The 21,880-nt window shown below is 34.9% G+C and overlaps 3 protein-coding genes across 7 annotated transcripts in view; 2 read left to right on the top strand and 1 right to left on the bottom strand.

Annotated features, from left to right (window-relative positions):
- Nucleotides 1-206: 206 nt before the first annotated feature.
- LOC118266353 (tumor susceptibility gene 101 protein) lies at nt 207-4,165 on the top strand. The gene has a single exon (XM_035579769.2). It carries the CDS (start codon nt 326-328, stop codon nt 1,535-1,537), a length of 1,212 nt encoding a protein of 403 aa, XP_035435662.1. The 5' UTR covers nt 207-325; the 3' UTR covers nt 1,538-4,165.
- A 3,892-nt stretch (nt 4,166-8,057) lies between these two features.
- Nucleotides 8,058-14,043, bottom strand: LOC118266326 (serine--tRNA ligase, cytoplasmic). Its single transcript, XM_035579734.2, has 8 exons — nt 13,628-14,043; nt 12,719-12,935; nt 11,690-11,850; nt 11,063-11,244; nt 10,666-10,756; nt 10,096-10,352; nt 9,625-9,751; nt 8,058-8,292 (listed from the first exon to the last, which is right to left on the bottom strand). The coding sequence occupies exons 1-8, from the start codon at nt 13,946-13,948 to the stop codon at nt 8,167-8,169; spliced, it is 1,482 nt and encodes a 493-aa protein (XP_035435627.2). The 5' UTR covers nt 13,949-14,043; the 3' UTR covers nt 8,058-8,166.
- A 622-nt stretch (nt 14,044-14,665) lies between these two features.
- LOC118265857 (dnaJ homolog subfamily C member 13) overlaps nt 14,666-21,880 on the top strand; it is a 29,112-nt gene continuing 21,897 nt past the window's right edge. For all 5 annotated transcript variants that reach the window (XM_050694647.1, XM_050694648.1, XM_050694649.1 and 2 more), the window contains exons 1-7: nt 14,666-14,833; nt 16,624-16,973; nt 17,332-17,678; nt 18,821-18,956; nt 19,288-19,406; nt 19,733-19,879; nt 20,254-20,353. In XM_050694647.1, coding sequence (XP_050550604.1) covers nt 16,635-16,973; nt 17,332-17,678; nt 18,821-18,956; nt 19,288-19,406; nt 19,733-19,879; nt 20,254-20,353 — 1,188 coding nt within the window. In that variant the 5' untranslated portion in view covers nt 14,666-14,833; nt 16,624-16,634. The remainder of the gene's footprint in view (nt 14,834-16,623; nt 16,974-17,331; nt 17,679-18,820; nt 18,957-19,287; nt 19,407-19,732; nt 19,880-20,253; nt 20,354-21,880) is intronic.

The following is a 21,880-nucleotide window of genomic DNA, read 5'->3' as shown; positions in this document are numbered from 1 at the left end:
TGAAGGTATCGTGTACATTTTGTTTCATAAGGAAAATCTCTTAGAATAGAGCGAGAGATTTCGAATAAATTTTATTTCATTCCTATATACAATATAAAACAGTGTTTTGCGTGAATTAAAATATTTATTTATTATTTTATTCATTACAATCTATTTAGTCGATTTTCTAATTTCAATAAACATTTGTTTGATTGATACATCACTTGAACTGTCTACTGTCTATGATGATGTGATTCTGTGATTTTATGATTGAGGATTTTCTTAGTAATTTTCTTCAATTAATTGGTGAATTTCGTTTAATATTTTATAAAATATCTATCAAATCATGGCTAACGACGATGTAGTGCTAAAACAATATCTATCTAAATACAAACACCGCGACTATACGGCTCGGGAAGTTGTTAATTTGATTCAAGCGTACAGAAGTTTGACCTATCGTCTAGAAGCCTTTGTGTTCAACAACGGCGCTCGAAAAGACTTATTAAACCTAGAAGGTACCATTCCTGTGAACTATAAAGGAGCCTACTACAACATACCCGTTTGTATCTGGCTAATGGACACTCACCCGCAAAATGCGCCGCTGTGTTTCGTCAAACCCACGTCAGACATGTCTATCAAAGTCTCAAAATATGTAGACAGCAATGGAAAGGTGTACCTGCCCTATCTACACGAGTGGACACAGAATGGCTCCACCTTACAGAAGCTTATTCAATGTATGATCTCTGCCTTTGGAGAACTGCCACCAGTTTACTCGAAGCCCCGCAACGAAACTAGAGCGCCTTACCCAGTAAACTCTTTCATGCCACAGCCTACCGGGTACCCATTCCCGCAAGGAGCTCCTCAACCAGGATATCCCACACCAGCACCTTATCCTACAACATCAAATTTGCCGTACCCGGGCTATGGTGCACCATATCCTGGGTCTGTCAGTAGCAATGGTTTGCCGTATCCACCTTCTTCATCAGCTACGCCTTATCCTCCTGCAGCAGGCTACCCAGGCCCCAGTGTAACAGCAGATGTAGCGGGTGGTACCATCACAGAGGAACATATTAAAGCCTCACTATTATCTGCAGTAGAAGATAAACTACGAAGGAGGCTGAAGGAACAGTCTCTACAGTCTCAGGCAGAATTAGAAACTCTTAGAAGAACACAGCAGGAGCTACGTGAGGGCAAAGCCCGTCTTGAGGAGATTCTTTCAAGGCTGCAAAGGGAGAGGGCTGAATTAGACAAAAATGTGACAATCTTGCAAGAGAAGGAGAAAGAATTGCACACTGCTATTGAACGCCTGGAAGAACAAGAAGGCATTGATGTGGATGAAGCTGTTGTGACCACTGCTCCTTTGTACTCACAGCTCCTGAATGCTTTTGCTGAAGAAGCAACTTTGGAAGATGCAATCTATTACATGGGTGAGGCGCTGCGGAAGGAAGTTATTGATCTGGACACATTCTTGAAGCAGGTCCGTACTCTAGCTCGTCGGCAGTTCACTCTGCGTGCCCTGATGCACAAGTGTCGGCAGAAGGCTCAGTTGGCGTGCTAATAGTGGCGTCGTTTCTGGCAATGTTTCCTTAAGACTTTGCCAGAAATGAAATACTCTGTGATTTGTTTGTAATTGGTTATGAGTCATACTCGGATGATGTTACATCATTTTGTGGTGGACGGACTGTGTTGGTTGAGGCTAATGCCTGCAAAACTGTTAACTTGTTAAAACTTCCTGTGTCTATATATCTTTATACATAAAATATAACCAACTTGGCTTTGAACTCTGTAAATGACATGTAGTACATGCTATCACTTGTAATTTTCTATATAGAGACCCCATTCAAGAAGTGTATCACCTTGTAATGTTGGTGAATATAAATATCATTGTATCTTTAGTCTTTAAATTGCATAATTTCTATGACAAAACTATGTTGAAGAATAAAATGTAAATATAATATCAAAAAAAGTATTGTCTTTCAAATCTATTTTATTAGAATTTAGGCTATACATATAAAATGAAAATTATAGCACTGGTTATAAAAATTATAGCTAAATCCTCATGGGTTGAGAGGTTTCAAGTTACTGCAGCTCAGAATGAGGTCTTGGATGATCTTTAAGTCAAAAAAACATCTTTGGGCTTCTTCATATTGGTTTAAAAATATTTCCAATAGGCTGCTTGATATTACTATGAGATTAGTAACACAAATGGATTAGTGGGTAACAGTGCACACCGCATAATATCTCTGTGCATATTATGCTATGTAAACAACATAATAAAAGCACTATGTAGCATCACATTATATTTTTATTATATTGCTATATCTTTTAAAGTCAGTGACTCATTTATAACTAGGATTGATAACAAACTCATTCTCGTTGAAGTATTTGAAGTGCATTACATAAAGTTCTATTTTGCACAGAATTTGCACTATGTTTCTAGAGAATATGCATTTACTATGTATTCTTAAAGTAGGTGACTAGCTATCATTATGTAAACAGTTTGGGTTATATTATCATGTTATCAATATCGTAATTAGTATATTAAAATATTGTAATGTAATTATTCAAAGCTTTAGACCCATATCCTATTATCTTAATTATTGGTAATTAAGCTTCTCTTTATTAAAGATCGTTATGGAATTTGAAAAGCCATATTTGAGAATATGTTTTAACTCTTGTTACATAGGACTTAGAAACTGGCAAAGAGTAAATGATGCATTTAATATGCGTTTGTCTGACTCACACTTTAGAGAATAAAGTGTAGTTAGTACTTGATAATGCTATATTAAAAAAAATAACTATAATATAATATAATAGATTAATTAAAAGACCCGAAGGTGTAGGCAGAGGTGAACATATTAAATGTAACATTCACTTATCACCAGTGGTGTTATGAGTCCCGTGTAACAGGGGGTGTCTTGACTGTGAAAGAAAAATAAATTGTAAACATTTGTAAAATAGCTTGTAAGATAGAATGCGTAATCTTTTTAGTGGAAGTTGGCAGTCTAGTTGTACTCTACTCTAATCACGTTTCAACTAAAGAAATATAGCTTAGATGTAACGAACTATACTATAGATGTGAACAGGTAAATATTTGCTTAAACATTTTATTTACGTATTTTTTATCAACTGTAAACGTAAGGAATCTCCTAAAGATTCTATCAGAAGTGGCAGTGCACATCAAGCTGAAGATTAACTTGGGTGCTTGACACACTTTATATAGGGTGAGTGGTAAGGTGCGTTGGGGTAAGATCGGCGGAGGGGTAAGAACGTACAAATCAAATATCTCACTTATTTGGCAATATTTTTTAATGCTGATCACATTGCGTGGCACGTCATTAAGTCCCGCCTCACCCCGCGGTGACCACCACTCGCTCCGGTCAACACAGACGTGTACCCGCGCCGTTTTAGAAAAAACGCAAATTTTATAAAATATTTGTTTATCCGGTCTTTCACCTACATTTTTATTTGCATATTTTAGCAAAAGTATAGCTTATTTTGACATGTTTTTGCCTAAATACTAAGTTTTGAGCAATGATAATATGATAAAACTAATCCAGATTTGTCTACTACCTCTGTAGGCTGAAATCCGGTGTTACCCATGTCGGGTAAAGATCGGGCAAAAATATCCCTATTCGAAAATGGGCAGTGATTGTCAAACTTTTGTTACACATGATTTTAATTTAATTTTAAATAATTACTTAGGGGTGATTTTCCAATCTTCAGTTGCCACGTAAATAATCCCGAACCTCTTCGCGGGCCACTTCTTATACAAAAGAAGCGCTGGAATTAGCCATGTAGCAAATAAATAATAAAGAACTCACGTATGCAGCCACTTCAAAAATGCTTGTGGATAAATCTAAACTTTGAGAAACTCAATTTCTTTGAAATTTGGTATGCGGGGTAAGATCGGACAAATTAAACGAAAAAAAAAGAATCATTTGGAACATCTATATTTGTTGTATTAGGTAAATTTTTGTGATGTCATGTTAAAGTACAGGAAAGATCGAATACGTTCCTTTCATACACCTTGTGCTCCTAGCACTAGAAATTATTTTAAATTGTTGTCCGAACTTACCCCATGACGGCCAAATCGTCATCACATTAAAAAAAAAATTGTCCTGATTTTATAGGCTTGCAGAGCAAAAAGTATTAAGTATTTATAAATAAATTAAATTTTAAATTACACTGTGTTTAATCATTATTCGTTTCCACTATTTTTCATTAATCTACTGTGTACCAAAATTGAGATAATAAAGTTTTTGCAACATCCTTGCAACTATTCGAAAATCCGTCCGATGTTACCCCAACGCACCCTAATTAGTGACCGATATTTAAACACGTGATTGTACTCATGACTACAAACAACTTTCCCAAACAAACTTTTTTGTATACTCATTTGTTATATTTTTATCACAATACCAACACAACAAAATTGCGCGCTCGCGTGCGATAAAAATATAACAAATGAGTATACAAAAAAGTCTCTTTGGGAAAGTAGTTTGTAATCATGAGTACAATCACGTGTTGAAATATCGGTCACTAATTACCAGTCAACCTATATACGATATCTAGACACACGGCAGTGTGTCCGCCAAGTTCGAGCAAAAAAACCGACACACCGGCCGTGGGTTATATTACACGAACCATTTCGGGCCAAGTTCGACCCACCTATAACTCAAAATCTATTTTATCTACGCATATGAAATTTCTAGTATCTGTCGAGATCTACTTACTTATCTAAAATACATTAATGTACCTATTGTAGGTCTTGAGATATTGACGTCAGAAAATCTATTTTTACTATACACTCACTGACTGACTCACTCATCAAAAACCTAAACCACTTCCAATGGTCGTATTGACTTGAAATTTGGCATGGAGGTAGGTCTTTAGGTCAAGGTAAAAGAAAAAATCTGAAAATGGCCAAGTGTGAGTCGGTTTTAAAAATAATGAAGGTGTAAATTCATACCCCTAAGGAACTAAAACAAAAAAAATATCTATATCTTCCAATGGTCGTACCGACCTAAAATTCGTTACGAAGGTTTGTATTTAGTCATAGTAAAGTAAAATAAGAAATAAAGAAAATAAACCTTACAAAAATAAATGAAATCCCACCCAAAACATAAATGTGAAAGGCTGCCAAGTTCGATAATATTGGAATGCTTCGCCTATAAAAGAAGTGAGATCTAAATAAGTACCAAGTTCCATACACAGACCTCAGTTAAAAATGATATAACTTGGCAAGTTTTAATAGAAAATTATATACTTGACTCATTGCGTTTAGTAGGTTTATAACAAAGTGTGTGAAAACTTGTTGGCAAGTTATATCATTTTTAATTGAGGTCTGTGTATGGAACTTGGTACTTATTTAGATCTCACTTCTTTTATAGGCGAAGCATTCCAATATTATCGAACTTGGCAGCCTTTCACATTTATGTTTTGGGTGGGATTATCATGACTGAAACTCAGTTAAAAGCTGCTTTAAATATTTATAATTGTGAACAACTGGGAGGACAGCAGAAAGGACTTCATCCATAATTTTTTTATCAAAAAGTCAGCAATAAAATATACTTTTGGTGTGCACTGCCCCCAAGATACAGGGTTGCGTTTTTAAGTGGTAGACAATAAAACATCATTAACTAGTGCTATGGGCGTTGTGATCTGGTTGTAAATCAATGTGCCATGACGAGGCAAGGGATGAGAAATTATTTAATTAATATTTACTGTTTTGTCACATAATTAATTAGGATAAACTGCAATTTATGCAGCAACACATATGTGTTATGTATCTTCATGGATAATAAGTTAAGAGTAGTGTCGTATTTATAAAAGGAATTAATGATATTTTATAACGATAAAAGCCTACACAAATGAAAATTTAGCTAAACAGACTCTTGTACTGCTTTACCCTTTTAGGAAAGGCTATATACCTAGATCAAATTTTATTTATTTCTAGTGTATACCAACTGCCTACTGCGTAGCAATGTCACGGCCACGATAATTACGGTGTCGCGACATGATGTCATCTATCGATCAAGCTAGCCATTCATAAGTCGTTAGTAAGTAGTTTTAAGTAGGTACTATCTATTCTATACTACGAAAATTGCATGCGAGCTCCTACACTACTCACATAATCAATTATAGTCTAGGAGCTATAGTTAATTGTTTTAATTTCAACGTTTGCATGAATCTAGTAATTAAAGTCACGTAGTTATTTCCTCAACGTTTCAGCCCTTGTTTCTCGTTCATTAACATCGAGTTACCTTATTGTATGTCTACGATTTTTGCACTACCAAGACTGTGTATATAAGATCTTTTATTAAAGTATATAAGTACCTATCTCAATATTATACACATTGAAAATTCTTGTAACTATGTTAAAAGTTGCGATTACGGAGTGTTTGTCTTAAATAGCTTATATTCTTGTTTATCGTTGTCTGTATGTATTAAAAAGTAAATAAGTCACTGTTTAACACATTATTGGACACGTTGTAGAAGTGTTAATGCAATTTATTTAATCGTTTTTTGTTAGCCATGAGGATTGCTTTCCCTATTTGTACAGATTATGTATAGTTTTATTTTTTATTGTATAGCTTCATAGTTAAAACGGGATTTTTGCTTGACGAATATTTAGTAACATTGCACTAGTTAGTTGTGGAGTTCGCTTTTTAAAGCTCGTGTAGTGTGTTGTCATGTTGAAGTCCCGTTTGGGTGCCACATTTGTGTATTGGTATCTAATGGTTTCTGGATAAATATTTCCCTATTTACTGTTTACAGCAGGTACTGTAATGAACAAATATGTAACCAACAGCAACTTTGAACTTTAAAATATTAAACTGTAAGTGCATTTTTGTAGGTACCAGTACACAATGTACATGGACATTCTGAAAGATTATTGTTATCATTTTGTATCTTGACGAATGTAAATAATTTAAGTTTGCATTGCATATAATCGGCGCTGACTGATATTTGTCACAATAAATATGAAAATAGCAAGTTGATGTTTTATTTTCTAAGGAACTAACTATATTATTTTCAAGGTCAGAGTAAATAGGTACTTTCTAAGTTTGTGTGCTCCATCCTCGGCCACATGTTCACTTCTCTCTGGCAGTAAGCGGGTTGGTGGCCAAACGCAGAATTATCAACGTTAAAAAAAAGCCTAAGCTTGTGGTCCACTGGTTCCTATCTCAATATACATAAGTCAGGCCCAGCATATCAACATGATAAAGCCTAATACAATCTGTAATCAATTTTTCGACTCTATCACAGAGCACAAAGGTCTAAATCTGCCTAATAAATATTTTTGTCTCATTATTACCAATAGTACATCAATCAATCAATTGGGTATAATCGATTTTGAGAAACTGGTGTATTCTGAACAACATACTCTCACCCTCTATTACATGGGACTTATAACACAAATGGTGAAAACTGGGTGTACATAGTACAATGGCATTAAGTGCCGTAATGTGCATGTGTACCTTTGACTACCCCTTCGGGGATGAAAGGCTTGAAGTTGCGTTACTTTTATGAACAACATAAGCACAATTATTAATTGGTGAAGTACACTTCTGCCTACATCCTTTGGAATGAGTGACAATAAATAGCATAGTAAAGTTGTTGATTCATGCCTGTTGTGACTGTATGCATTTGAAGGCGTTATTTCCACATTGATAAGATTATTTTATTCGTCACATTTAGCTGCCGTTATCAAATGTTTGTCTGGTTGTTTACATTACGTCATAGGTAGCGTTGATCACTAAAATCGACTAAACATGGCGATTAATCGGAAAGTGCTTAGTCAGTTACTACTACTCAGGTACTTATATAGGTAGTAGATTTTAGGTAGATATTTTGTAGTCAGTTATTATTAATTTTGTTTGTATAGGTATAGGCAGTTTATGTGATAGTTAACCACTACTTGGTATATCAATGATTTTAGTATGTTATTCGACATTGGCACCACGCACTACCAAACTATACTTTTGTCAAGTAACAATTTGATATTACGATTCATACTGGAAGTGACTGTAAATATCCGAAGTTTAATAAGGCTTTGAAATAAAACCAACCAATAAATTATATCTGGCCATTCATTTAATTTTGCAAAAATATGTTAAGCTTAGTGTAACAAAATAAATAAAATGCTTCATACACAGGAATGATATTATTTTGCCAGCAAAATTACTTCTTATTCTTGTTTTTCTTGGCGGCTGCGGCGGCTTCCTCCAAGTCAATGGGAGCTGGTTTCGTGAAGGGAATCAACTCTTGGTATTGTGCGGGCATCCATTGTTTCAAAGCTTCAGGTATCTGCGTTAAAGAATAAAAGTTCTTAGTAGTATAGATAGAGGGTTGATATTGCTTTGTCTGTAGTAAATTAAGGAATGTTTTATTTATTAGATTTGAGCTATGGAAATTGTAATTGTGCCCTGTGAATGGCAATAAGCTTGATCCTTAAGAAGGAACTAATATCATAGTCAGCAAAAGTGGCTGTTTCTCTTTGTGCAAGCCTTTCACTGCCAACAAAATACTGATAAGCGCTATTCCTCCATTAGCGTCATCAGCTATATCCGACATGGCGTCTAACCACTCTAGCGTCCATGGATACTATAGTATCCAAAGTGACGAGTTCTGTTTAACTCCCTCTAGTTTAAAATACGGTCTTGTTTGGTGAGTTTTGACTGATTATCTATACAGCTGAATAAATTGTTCGACGAAAAAATAAGACATGGCGTTGTAATATGCTTTGACAAACAAAATATAATTTTTTAAAGTTAGTTGACTCGTTTTTGAAGTGTTTTTGTGAGTTCCAACAATTATGTCGTAAATACTACAGTTTTGTTTAATTTATCTTGCAAGTGTTATACATCAAAATAAACTAGAAGATTTGTGCTTTACGATGATGTACAAATATCACAGTTTTAGCTGATAAATCTAGTCTAATTTTAACTTCAAACGATTGTTGTTTCGAAAAAAATGGCCGGTCTGGTGTTGGCCACTTTTAGTTTTGTTTATACATATTTTACATACTTTGCATTACAATAGTATATAAAATATCGAAATACATTTCGTAATAAGCAAAATAATACATTTTTCAAAGAGAAATATACTAAATTCATTGAAGATTCAATAATAATGTCAATGTGTTCCTCAGGTTTTTTGATGTGTAAAATTACGAGTAGTGTTTTCTTTCGATTTAATTACAATACTTAGAGTTAACCGAATATAATCATATATACATCAAAAGAAAGGGTAATGAGTCTAGTTTGTTGTAAAAATATTTTATTGATAAAATATGCAATAGTTGTGCCGTATATTCTAAAAAGGTAGAAATAATTCTGTTTTTTTTTTCTGTGTTTCATGTTTAACCCGTTTTATTGTATTTTAAAGATTAACTAAAGATTTAAAAAAATCGTTAAGATTGATCAGTATTCTTCAATCTTTTTTTTGGTATTCTTTTCTTTATTCTAGGCATTACGGTTCAGTAGCTATATAGGTTTTTTGTTACGACGAACTTGCGAGTCGCGCGCGGTTCGGATGCCGTGCGCGGCTGGACGTTAGAGTGGCTAATGTCCTCTTCCTTTTTTGTAGCTTTATTCTATAATTTGGCTGTATTGTGTTGTTAAGTTGAAGAGGTATTACCTTGATTCCCTCCTCAGTCTGGTTGACCTCGAGTATGGCACAGATGACGCGCGTGGTGGCGCACATGGTCGCGTTCAACATGTGCACGTACTCCGTCGCCGTGTTCATCTTCTTAGTTTGACCGTATCTGGGAAAATTATTTCAATAGCAATCAGTTTATTGAATTCGGATGTTTTTAAAACATCAATGAGGGCTATAAATCATTAGGGAATTAATTGCTAAGTAAATTTTCGACTTTAACACAATAAGATAAGGTTCAAAATACATTACAGATCATAACGTCATCATTCTCTATGTTGAAAATTATTGTAAATCCAAAAGAAATTTAACAGTTTGGAGGATTCTATTATAACAGGTAACAGGTAGGCTAACAACTAACCATTATCCTTTGAAACGATCTAGGTAATATTTCTATCTCTACCCAAAAAAATAACAAAAATAACCACCATCCAACAAAAAATCCAACTTTACCTAACCAACAGTCTTCTAGCCTGGTACTCCAGACAGTTGCTGCAAGACACCAGCTCACGGAAGGCTCCTGAGCCAGGGAACCACGCTTCTAAGTCCAGCTTCTTCGAGGCAGCATGGTTCAACGCTCCAGACACGATGTTCACGATACGGTAAGGTATGTTCAGTAGCTTGTAGAACTCCTCGGCGTTGGAGATCATCTCATCCATCATCTTCCATGAGGCATCGTCGTGGGGAGAGGTCAGTACGAACTGTTCTACCTGGAGACAAGAGTAGAGGAGAGTTAGTAAGAAAACTCTTACTTTTCCGTTCCTTTGTTTACTATGGTTAATGGTTACTAGGTAAAGAAGAAATATGAGGTTCAAAGGAGGATTAGAAAAATGCAAGACAGAATAAATATCTATTAACTTTTTTGAAACTTAATGCCTGTAAATAGAGTGTGACTAGTCTCAGAATCCAGTCAAGCTTATAGGTTATCTACTTTACTTTCGTGAGTAAATAGTCTGTAGAAGTTTTCGTACCTAACTTATGAAATTGACAATGCAGTAGTAGAATGTAAATTCATGAATGTACCTTTTCAAATTGATGTACCCTGAAGATACCGCGAGTATCGCGACCGTGGGAGCCTACTTCTTGACGGAAGCAAGTTGAGAGGCCTGCATACCTGGAAGTAAACAAAGATTTAATTACATATATACTATTGAAACTAGTTGTCAAAACCTGAATTCTGGGAACACTTTTGGATTGAGAGTAACAAAGGGCAATCAATTAAATAGTTTGCCCTCCTACTGAATCATGATTTAATGTTTTATTATATCTCCAGACCACTTCCTAGGGAAAATATCAAATAGACACAACATTCTTATACATTTAATCATAACACTATACAGTAGCATGCCAAAATAATTTCTTAAGCAATGTGTCAAGAACAAGAACTAATTTAGTAATTTATAAAGTCATATCCACTTACTTAATAGGTAATGAAGCCTCAGGCAGCCACTCATCCCTGTGGTAAGCAGCGATGGGCTGCTCGGAGGTGGCGATGAGATACTTCTCCTCAACAGCGGCGTCTCCCTTATTCTCCGAGCCTTTGCCCACCACTTTGTACAACTCCTCGTCGAATTGAGCTAGTTGAGCTACTTCTTGCATCACCTGCAATACGACAGAGATTTCAATTGGAATAAGCTGTAACTATGTATCTCATTTTTAAAGATGAGTATTTCTGTGCCTTTTATACATGTGAAAAAAGTGCACACCAGAGGCCTTAGTACGAGTTTGTTTTACGTTTAACGATATCGGAACTGGGCGTTCGGCACTCTGGTTGATTGGCTCATCCGAGGTGGCCAATCACGGCGCCGATCGCGCTCTCATTTCGTTCAACGTAAAGCAAACTCGTACTAAGGGTACAGTAAGGCTAAATCATTCAATAGATTTTTAACTTCATTACAAAAAAATAAGGTTGAAAATGACCTGATTGATATATTGAGATATCCCATGTCTCAAAACAAGGAAGGAGTCTGGTGTATGGGGACATACAATGAGGATATATTACACCTTTCGTTCCTAAATAATACAGCATTAAGGAAAGTGAACAAACCTCCTTCCTCATGAAGAATGGAGTGTACAATGGCGTGTAGCCTTTGTCTAATAGTATCCTAAGGGAGAGCTGGATCAGGGCCTGTTCCAGGAACACTGCGGGACCCTTGAGGTAGTATCCTCGGCCACCAGCTACTGCTGATCCTCGGTCGCCATCCATACCTGTAAATTTAAAGAAGATTTTATAAAATTAATAGTTTGAATTAATAGACTTGTAAAAACACCAAGATGCCCTGCACAGTAACTGGTTTCTTTTTAATTTCTCGTTAGTATCAGAGCCAAGAACCAATGTATTTTGTTCTATTGTATCTCATAAAGCAGTACTCAAAGAGGGGAAAAACATAGAAGATGTTACGGACAATAGTTATGCAATTATTCATTGTGAAAAGGACTCAATATGTATGATTAGATAAGTAAATAATTTAAATACAACTTGAATATTATGGAACTGAATAATGGGACTTAAAATACAAAGTACTTGAAAGGAAATAATGTCAACTACATGAAGATAATGTTTACACAAGTGGAGCACAATGTGAAACAACTCAATTATAGAGAATAATAATCTTATACTTATTATATTGGGCTGAAGTTTGTTGTTTGAACACACTTATCTCTGGAAGTACTGGTTCATTTATTGAGGAAGGTTCTAGGATATAAAAGATCATGCTACAACCACTACAGGCCTGTTTTGGGAATAAGGATCTTGTATTCAGTTGAAGTTAAGTTAAGGACTGTTTAATATTGGACACTATTATCATGTCTATTGCAAACATACTGATTGCATAGAATAATTTTCGTGACTACTAAAAACTTTTTTATTTGTAGTAAATAAGGCTTTTAAATACATACTTAAGTGCTATTTAAGTCAAATTTTAATTAATGTTTTAACTTCCAAATCATCACAATAAAATTAATATATAAGAGGATAATGCTTACTAGAATATCTTAAATGTATTTACAAAGACAAATCTAATTAGAAATCAGTGAACATTTCAATCTAATCTAGTTGGAAAAAGGTAAAACTCACCGTCAATCATACAAATAAGGTCTACATGGGAGTACTTGGTCCTGAATGTGCAGTCTCCGTGTGTCCTCTCCACTTTGTTATGGTCCTCGTCATCGTCTACTGGCACAGACTCATGGAGGTGATTGCCTACTTCCCGGAGAGCTGCTGAACGAGCCTTCTCTGCCACCACTAGAGCCTGCTCATTCTTTACTATGGCTTCATCTATCAGTTGTCTGATCTGAAAATTGTTATGATTATTAAAAAAATATTTTGAAGTAAATAATTTTTGAAGGACCTATTACCAAAAATAGTTTGAGCACCTATTTTAGCCACATACACTGAGAACTAAAGGTATTCTACCAATAGGTTCGTGTAAATGTAGGCAAAGGGGAATATTCTCTTTTTTGTCTAATAAGATGCTTGATGAGATTTTAGATTAATTATTTTGTGACTAAAGGGGAACAAATTTTTTCTTATTAATATTATTTCTTATTTAGGCCAGTTTTTTTTGTACATATAAAACTTAAAAACTCAAATTAACATTGGTTTACATAAGCAACATGAGTCACAAATGTTTGTACTATACAGCATGATGCAATGTTATCAAACTTTGGTTCACTGAAATCAATAACAATGTAAAGTGGCTTGAGTAATTGAGTCAAAGTCAAACTACTTGGATTAAACACTACATAATTATCCACTTATTAATCACTTCTATTTATAAATTACTAAATAATAGATATTTTTATATGTTATTTATATATAGTAATAGAATTTTTTATATAAATTACTGCATACTATTTCAAACTACATCCATTTTAGAACCTTTAAATAGCCATATGGAATGGTATAATCATGCCACATATGAATTATGAGATAAGCTAGCCAGTGAATGCAGTTTATTCATCTTTACCGAACACTTTCTCTCACCTTTTTGATCTGGTTCACTGTAAGAGGCTTCAAGTCATCTGCAGTAAGGTCCACCAGTTTCTCAGCCAATTCAGCTGGCACTGGCTCGTCCTCCGGCCCTAAAGGCTCCTTGTTCTTCATCTTCAAACCCACGGCTTTGCTACACACATTCTTCAGCTTGTTGTAATTGTCAGCTTCGTGGCGCAATCTCCTCCAAAGGGTATCCTGTTCCACCACCGTGTCGACCAGGGCAACATCTTTGAACCTCTTACGCTGATTTTCACGGATTTTATCCGGGTTACCATCTTTATCGGCACGGAATAAGTCTAAGTCTAGCACCATGATGCCGCACTCTGTACAGACTCGAGTTTATTGTAAAAAATGTAAAAGAATACAGTGCACGTAGCACTGCATGCGGTAAAAGAGAGAGGGTTCGTTCAAAATCTTGAATATTTGACAGTTCCTTCAATCAAATACTTAACGCCTTGCTTAACGCACTTAACGAAATAAATAATAGTAATGTTAAAATCGGACCTTAACCTGACTTATTCAAATTTAAGTATTTTTTAGTCTTAAAGCGTAAAATACTTCTATTTATTTCAAGTAAATTAATGAAAAAATTTGGTTTTCTATGAAAATTTAAGAATTCTGAACGTAGTCAGGTTGACGTTTACAAAATTTTGTCTTTTTGACAGATACAGATACGTTCAAAACATCGGTAACCGTTTGATACCGACGCAGATGTATGAAATCAATATTAAATAAATAAAATTTATTCAAAACTATATAAAGACGTTGATAATATTGATATTGAGAAATTCAGTATATATAAAAAAGAATTGATTACCTATTACAAATATTATTGACTAGGGACTCCGAGATTTCTACTCTTGGAGCTTTAATGGCAAATTCATACACCAACTCTTCGTAAAATCTGAAATTGGATAGATAAGGGATAGAGGAAAGGGCATGAAAGTATAAGGAGTATTATCGGTCTTAATTCAAAAATGAGAAAGTCGTAGGAACCATGACTTTTATTTTTATTCACTGACGTCGACCTGTGTATTTTTACAAATGGCTACACCTGTCGTAATTGTCAATTTGTTGAACGATTGGTCGGCCCTTTCTCGAGCTCTTGTTCATAAATTTTACGTTTATTTGTATAATATGTGGCTCTTATCGGATACCAGCTGAGAGTATTGAAGCTTGTTTATCCACATACAATTTGTGAGTATTTGCTTAAAGTACCTTTTATTGGTTGTCGCATAAAAATGAGACTGACTGTTCCTTGTTTACACGTATTCGATATCAATGGTTTCCCGATCTATTTACAAAGGGGTGGATTGTTCTCATTAAATTCTGTTTAGGTTCCGGTTGGATGGTTTTTGTTTTGAATTCTTATAATTTGTAGGTCTAGAGGTTATAAAGAGATGCTACTGGTTGATGCGTTTCAGATAATATGGTGAACGGGTTTGTTATTGCAACCCACTTTTTCGTAATTCGCACATTGTATTGCCGGTTGTGATCTAATCATTGACGAATTCTTTTTACAAATTACTTGATTAATAAAGCGAATTAACTTTGAATCACTATTATTTTGTATTGTACAAACCAGTTGGGATGAAGAGGTGATCCTGACACATTAATGATAAGAACTCGGCCCCCAAGCATGACTGATAATAAATGAATCAGATTCTGACAAGAGCTGTTATCTAATAAACATTGAATAAAAAAAAAACAACACTTATTTTTTTTTAACTAAACTGTTATGGTTCCCTGGTCCTATTAGATTACTTATTGGAGAATCAGGAAACATTGATATAGAAATTATAACAGTAAAGTTTTAATAGTTACTATTGTTTATTTATAATAGGATGGTGTTTGGCCACCATCACACCTAGTTTTGTGATAGTGATAATGATTTCATGACTCTATTTTTATTACTCAAACATTTAAAAATAGTTTAACATAGTCTGAGTGTGAATTTGTCAGTGTGTAAATCCTCGTGTGCCAGGATTTGTGAGGTAGGTGTGAGGCAATTAAAAAAGAGAACAAAAAATAAAGTCATTATTGTTTGAACATGATAAATTACATGTTAGTAGCTAGTCATTAAAGTAAACAATGATTGATGTTTTATTGATTTTTACATTGACATTTGTAGATAAGGCTCATATTTGAACCTGCTTTTTATTTTGATATAAAGATATTTTGAAAAACAACTTTTTATTGCTAGTAAAAAGTTTATAACAATTGACTTTAAATTAATAGGCATATTAATTTAAAGTAAATCGTTATAAACTTTCTAAAACTAAACTCTAGAATTAGTAATAAAAAAATAAACATCTGATTTAAGAATGATCTAGATTTATTTTCAACTCATACTCAGTATAGGTATTAGGTACATATCACCAACAAAACCGTCAAAAACTAATCTTAATGGTATAAAGATGTATCTGATAGTAGTCAGTGATACTAAAGTAATCTCATTGACAAGTTATGAGTCATCAAATGATTGTAAAAGTCCAGATTACATCATAGAATATCTGATGCAGAAAGTGAAATACAAACTAATTTTGTTAAGGAAGTTACTTTTTAGAGCATAATTTTATTATGTAACAACAAAAAAACAAATGTAAGTAGATGCTGTTATGACTCAGATAATTCCAATTAAAATAATTATTATAAACTAGCTGGCTCGGCAAACTTCATTTTGTCTCAAATATATTTTTCTCACCTTTTAAACCTACCGTAGACTTATAAGAATAATTCAAGACCAAAATTAGCCAAATCAGTCTGGTTGTCCTCGAGTTTTAGCGAGACTAACAAACAGAAATTAATTTTTGGATATAGAGATTCAAAAGTTTTGAGTTTGTTACCTCTTTACATTTTATCTAGTCAACCAGACTTCTTGTATTTTTTTACTGTACAGAGAAGGACACAGCTCAATTTACTTACAGTTACATATATCATACTTTTTATAAGGCTTCTAAGAAACATTCCCTTTATTTTGTCCACAGGCGATGTTAAGATGATTCCATTAAAAGACAACCAGGATGTGGCATCATTCCTTGTCACCAAGCACTCATGGAGGGGGAAGTACAAGCGAGTCTTCTCCATCGGCACTCACGGTATCACCACATACAACCCCGACTGTTTGGAGGTGACCAACAAATGGCTGTATGCGGATGTAGTCACTATTGCATCTGCAAAACATTCAAATTCGACCGCCAACCATGACTTCACACTTGTCATGAAAAAAGAAAAGAAAGTGGATTCAATGAAGTTTTCTTCGGAACACAAATGTTTGATTCTCACTGAGGCTTTTAAATATAGACATGCATTCGCTGAAAAACCTAAGGATATTTATGTGAGTATTTGTTTATTCAAATGTAAATAAGGAAATAGGTACCAACTGTTGATATACATTTTCATACTGATAGAATTATTATTACTTAGTAATGTTGTTCAATGAAGGATTTCTTTTCCTGTATTCTGTTGGCTATAAACCTCCTTTGTCTAGTAATTACAGGATTTACAGGCCTACCTACATTAATTGTTTAGTTGAGAATAGTATTATTGTTTTGGTTATTCTATATAGTGTATCAAAAGGCTTCAACAGCACATTATTGAGATTATCCAATTTTCGTAAGTGGTTACTTACTAACTTACCTTCCAAAGGTTAAGGTCCATTAAGTTGTTAAGTTTTTTGTATGTTTGTTTTCCAGAGATACCAAGCATACAAACACCATTGGAGCGGGACTCGACTGCCAGTAGTGCTAGAAGTTGGTCCCTGTGCATTGGAACAGCTGGACCCGTCCACACACACTTTACTCGCCAGCTACCCGTACTGCGATGTGCAAGGAATATTGCCAGTTCGGGATGTACCAGGCGGGTTTGTCCTCGCTGTGGGAGGCTACAGCAGACTCCACCTGTTCTCCAACGCCATGGACCATCAGATCATCATAAACAAAATGCTGGAGATGGCCAGCCTGACCCTCAGCATTAGCATCAAAGTATTGTCCACAATGATCACGTTAGACGATTATCATGATCAGAGATTTGGAAAGTACAGGTATGTATTTACCTACGTTTTATTTTTAAATTAATTGATGACTCAGTGCAGTGTAATGGGTATGCGTAATGCGCGTATGTATTATTTGGATAATTTCCTAATTAATTACACCTAAATTAATTTTTTTCCTTATGAATCATATTACAATGTTTAGTTATTTTAGATTTTGGTCAAAGTGACAGAGATATAGCAGCTTTACTTTAAATGGTGTTTTGTAAATGAACATAATAAAATAATTTTATTATAACTTTCGTGAGACATACTAAATTAAAAATTAATGATTATGTTATCGGCTTACTAAATCGACTAGTTTCAAACCGGCGACAATTTTTAGTTAATTTAGTAAGCATGTCTCACAATAGTTATTATAAGCATGTTTATCCTCAAAGCTTTCACCCAAAATATTATAAAATTAGTAACATAGTTGGCCTTCTAAATTAACCATATACATACGTAATTACAGCTATTGTTCATTCACACATGTTACCCTATATGTGATTGTGGTCTGTTGATTTGTGCGACCTTGAGTGTGAACTCATTTATCTAACGCGATACACCCGCTTTGTGGACGTATCAATTTTGTCAATTATTTCATTTCTACTGATGATGTTTTAGGAGGAAACAGTCATATGGGTGTTTTTATGTTTCCTAATTATATTTAAGCTATGTTTATGACTATGGCGGGTTGTATTTAAGCTAAGTAACAGTTGTATGTACATGATATATTTATTATCTACAATACATTAAATAAACATTGCTCCACATTAGAATTTTGTCCTGAGTCGTGGGTGCATTTATAAACATACAAGTTCATATACACTGTACACACATGAAAACCCGAAACAACAATTTGTGGATGATACAAAAAGTTACTGAGAAATCGAATTGAAGAAGTCACACTCAATATAATGAAAGAGCCTAATAAAAATGTCTTTATTTACTTACCGCCGTACTCCGTAACACAGACGTTTAATGATTACTAAAACTAATCTTTAGTAAAGATTTTGTATCGAAACCAATTGCTAAGGACTCTGAGTTAGGTGACCAATTAAATGACTCTCGAGTGCGGCGGTGAGTACCTACGGCAGTTATAAACTTTAAAAAATCTTGCAATACATAAGTTTTGTTATTTTATTTTGCAGTGGCGACCAACATCAGACCTCTCTAAGCGAATTTATAGTCCACAAAGTGAACCCGGCTCGCCACATGGAGCCGATGCGACGGACGCTCTGTCTCTCTGATACCTGCATACTGGAGCGAGATCCACAGACGTACTCTGTAAGTTGATTTGATTAATAGGTTTTTTATTTGTTTTAAGTTTAAAAGCCTTTTTAATACTGAGAATAGCAAATTTCTATGTTTTAATTGACTTTCCACGCACCCTATTTAAGCGATTGGCAAATGATACCTATACACATTGGATATAAGATATATGTCAAATCTTCGCTTCGCCGTTCTGCTTCCAAACGCAGACTTATTAATGCTAAAAAATATGTACCTATTGCGTTAATTTTAATTGATAAACAAATGTCTTATATTCCTCAATATAATGTGAAATATGAGAGACATGGCATGACAGAAATTACTCAAAATCTATGTTCTTTTCCAGGTGGTATGTCTACGTCCATTGAGCGATGTATTCGCATTAGTGCGGGACACGGAACATCCTCAGAAGTTCTCCATCGAATACCTTAATGGACAAACACGCACATATTTAGCGGGAGAAAGGTATGTAGTAATTAATAATCTATGGGTCTACACAAAAATTATTTAATTTTCATAAATAGAACCTCCTCTTTCCTTCCATCCTTTGTTAAAAAATCTTTTTAACTATTTAAAATCCTGTAACACTTAAATAAACATTTATATTATCAATTAATTGAAATATATGGCTTACTCATGTGAAGCACAGGATAAAGACTTATAAGTCCCCGTATGACTTGAAACTAGTAGTGCTTTGACGTGTGTTTCACGTTTATTGCAATTAATTATAAATATGTCATGAATACGCTAGTTGTAGTAATTTTAAACTTTATATTTTTGGTTTGTTCCAGGGACGCGTTACTAGCATCGTTGCTAGACGGCGTGAGGTCCGCTGGACAGCGCGACGTACACGTCCGCTCAGTGCCGACCCCTCGCGGCTACCGACTGGGACCTCTGCACCAACCTGTCGACGAGGAGACTGAGTCCAATCACCTCAGGTATTTCTTCATACCGTATATGATTTTGCAAATTCAACTTTAACTTGTAATTAATAAGTTATAAAAATATATTAAAAAAAGTAAGGATCTACTGATAATTAAATATTTCTTCTTGTTGTTAAAGTTTATGCAAATACATTTTTTAAACGTTGCCCCACATCATTATTATCTCCTGTGTCATGAGTGCGTTTACAAACATAAAAGTTCACACATAGACATCACACCCAGGCCCGTAACAACAATTTTTGGTTCACACTAAGAGTTGCTCCGTGCGGGAATCGAACCGCGCCAACCTTTGCAGTCAAATTACCCACAGTACATTTATTACATGCAAACGTCACAGGTTATAAACCTTAATAACCATTTGTTTCCAGATTATTCCAGAACCCAGTAGGCATGTCGCGCGCCGAGGTGATAGAGAGATTCAACGCGAACGTCGGCTACAGCGGCCTCATATACTCCGTCAGCCAAGACGTAAGCCCTGTTTCTGACACGCTGTATAACTGCACTATACATGCATACTAAACTAATCTAATAACATACCCATTTCTCCTAACAATACACATTTTTTTTTCATAGATAAAGTTTTATTCGAAATTCGACCTTATGACTATCGAATTTGTGTGTAAAATTGATTAGCTAGTTACGTGTGCGTAGATTCGTTTTCAAAGAGTTTGTTTTACGCATGCATTTTGCATACGATCGTACATTGACATTGACGCATGTTGTAATTTATATTCAGACGGAATTTTTAAGCGATATTCGGATTTGTGTTTTATGGGATACGATGCGAAACCCATGTTATGTCCATTTGTTTAGACATTTTTTGCTTTTTCTATACCTATTTATTTATTTTTTATACTGCTTTCATTAAATACCTACATTGATGGAAACAGAAAGAAAAGAGTACAGAAATACATTAAAATACTCACGTCACGCTATCCACAAACATCACGCTTCTTATATATATTGTATTGTTGTTTCCTGGGACATATTAATGTACATTGTGTGCCTCTAGGCCCGTCCCCTGTTGTGGCTGTTTCTTACGTGGGATCTTGTAAGTCCCCTGATGATTTTATTTTTTTACACTCTTACATTGCTACTCTGTATTATCAAAGGTAGAGGGACAGGTTATCTACCAGATAGAGTTTACTTTTGCGTGAACGCAATCGAAACGTTACTGCGTTTAGCGTTTATACTTAGAATGAGTTTGCGCTTTACGTTTAAAGTTATCGAAACGAGAACGCGTCCAGAACTCCGATTAGCCGGACTAATCACTGGGCTTAGTACAATTTTGTTTTATGTTTAGCGAGTTCGAAATGAAAGTGCGTTCGGCGCTCTGATTGGTTGGTTCATTCATGGCCAATCAGAGCGCCGAACGCGCTCTCGTTTCGTTTTCGTTCAATGTAAAGCAAACTCGTACTAAGGGTACAGAGCGCCGAACGCGCTCTCGTTTCGATTATTTTATTCGTAAAGCAAACTCGTAATAAGGGTACTGATTGGTTGGTTAACTTGGAGCAGCCAATCAGAGCGCCGAACGTAATAAACGTGTCGATAGCGTTACGTAGAAATAACTCGCAGTCAGTATCTTCTTCCCATCGCTTTAGGGCCTCGTGGTCGTGGGTTAGAAACATCATATATACATGTAAATACCATAGTTTTACAATGCAATGTCTGCACTAACTATTGGAATGTTGTACATTTTGCATAATGTATTTATGTTGTTATTAGTCTTGGGTACTATATTTTGAGTGGGGTAATATTTTAATGTTGGGATAACACTATAAAGATGCACGATATTATTGAGAGACCTTGAAAATCCAACATGAAACTCAGTTAATTATTATGTTATCGGCTTACTCACGTATTGTTTTAACGAGGAACACGACTAGTTTCAAGCCATGCTAGAGGCAAAACGATACGTGAGTAAGCCGATAACATAATAATTAATTTAGTATGTCTCATGAAAGTTACAATGAAATGATGAAAGTCAGTTGTGTT

The sequence above is a fragment of the Spodoptera frugiperda genome, chromosome 7 (genome assembly GCF_023101765.2).
Source record: "Spodoptera frugiperda isolate SF20-4 chromosome 7, AGI-APGP_CSIRO_Sfru_2.0, whole genome shotgun sequence".
NCBI classification, from domain to species: Eukaryota; Metazoa; Arthropoda; class Insecta; order Lepidoptera; family Noctuidae; genus Spodoptera; species Spodoptera frugiperda.
Note: the sequence above shows the minus strand (reverse complement) of the source record. Positions and strands in the feature narration are given on the sequence as shown.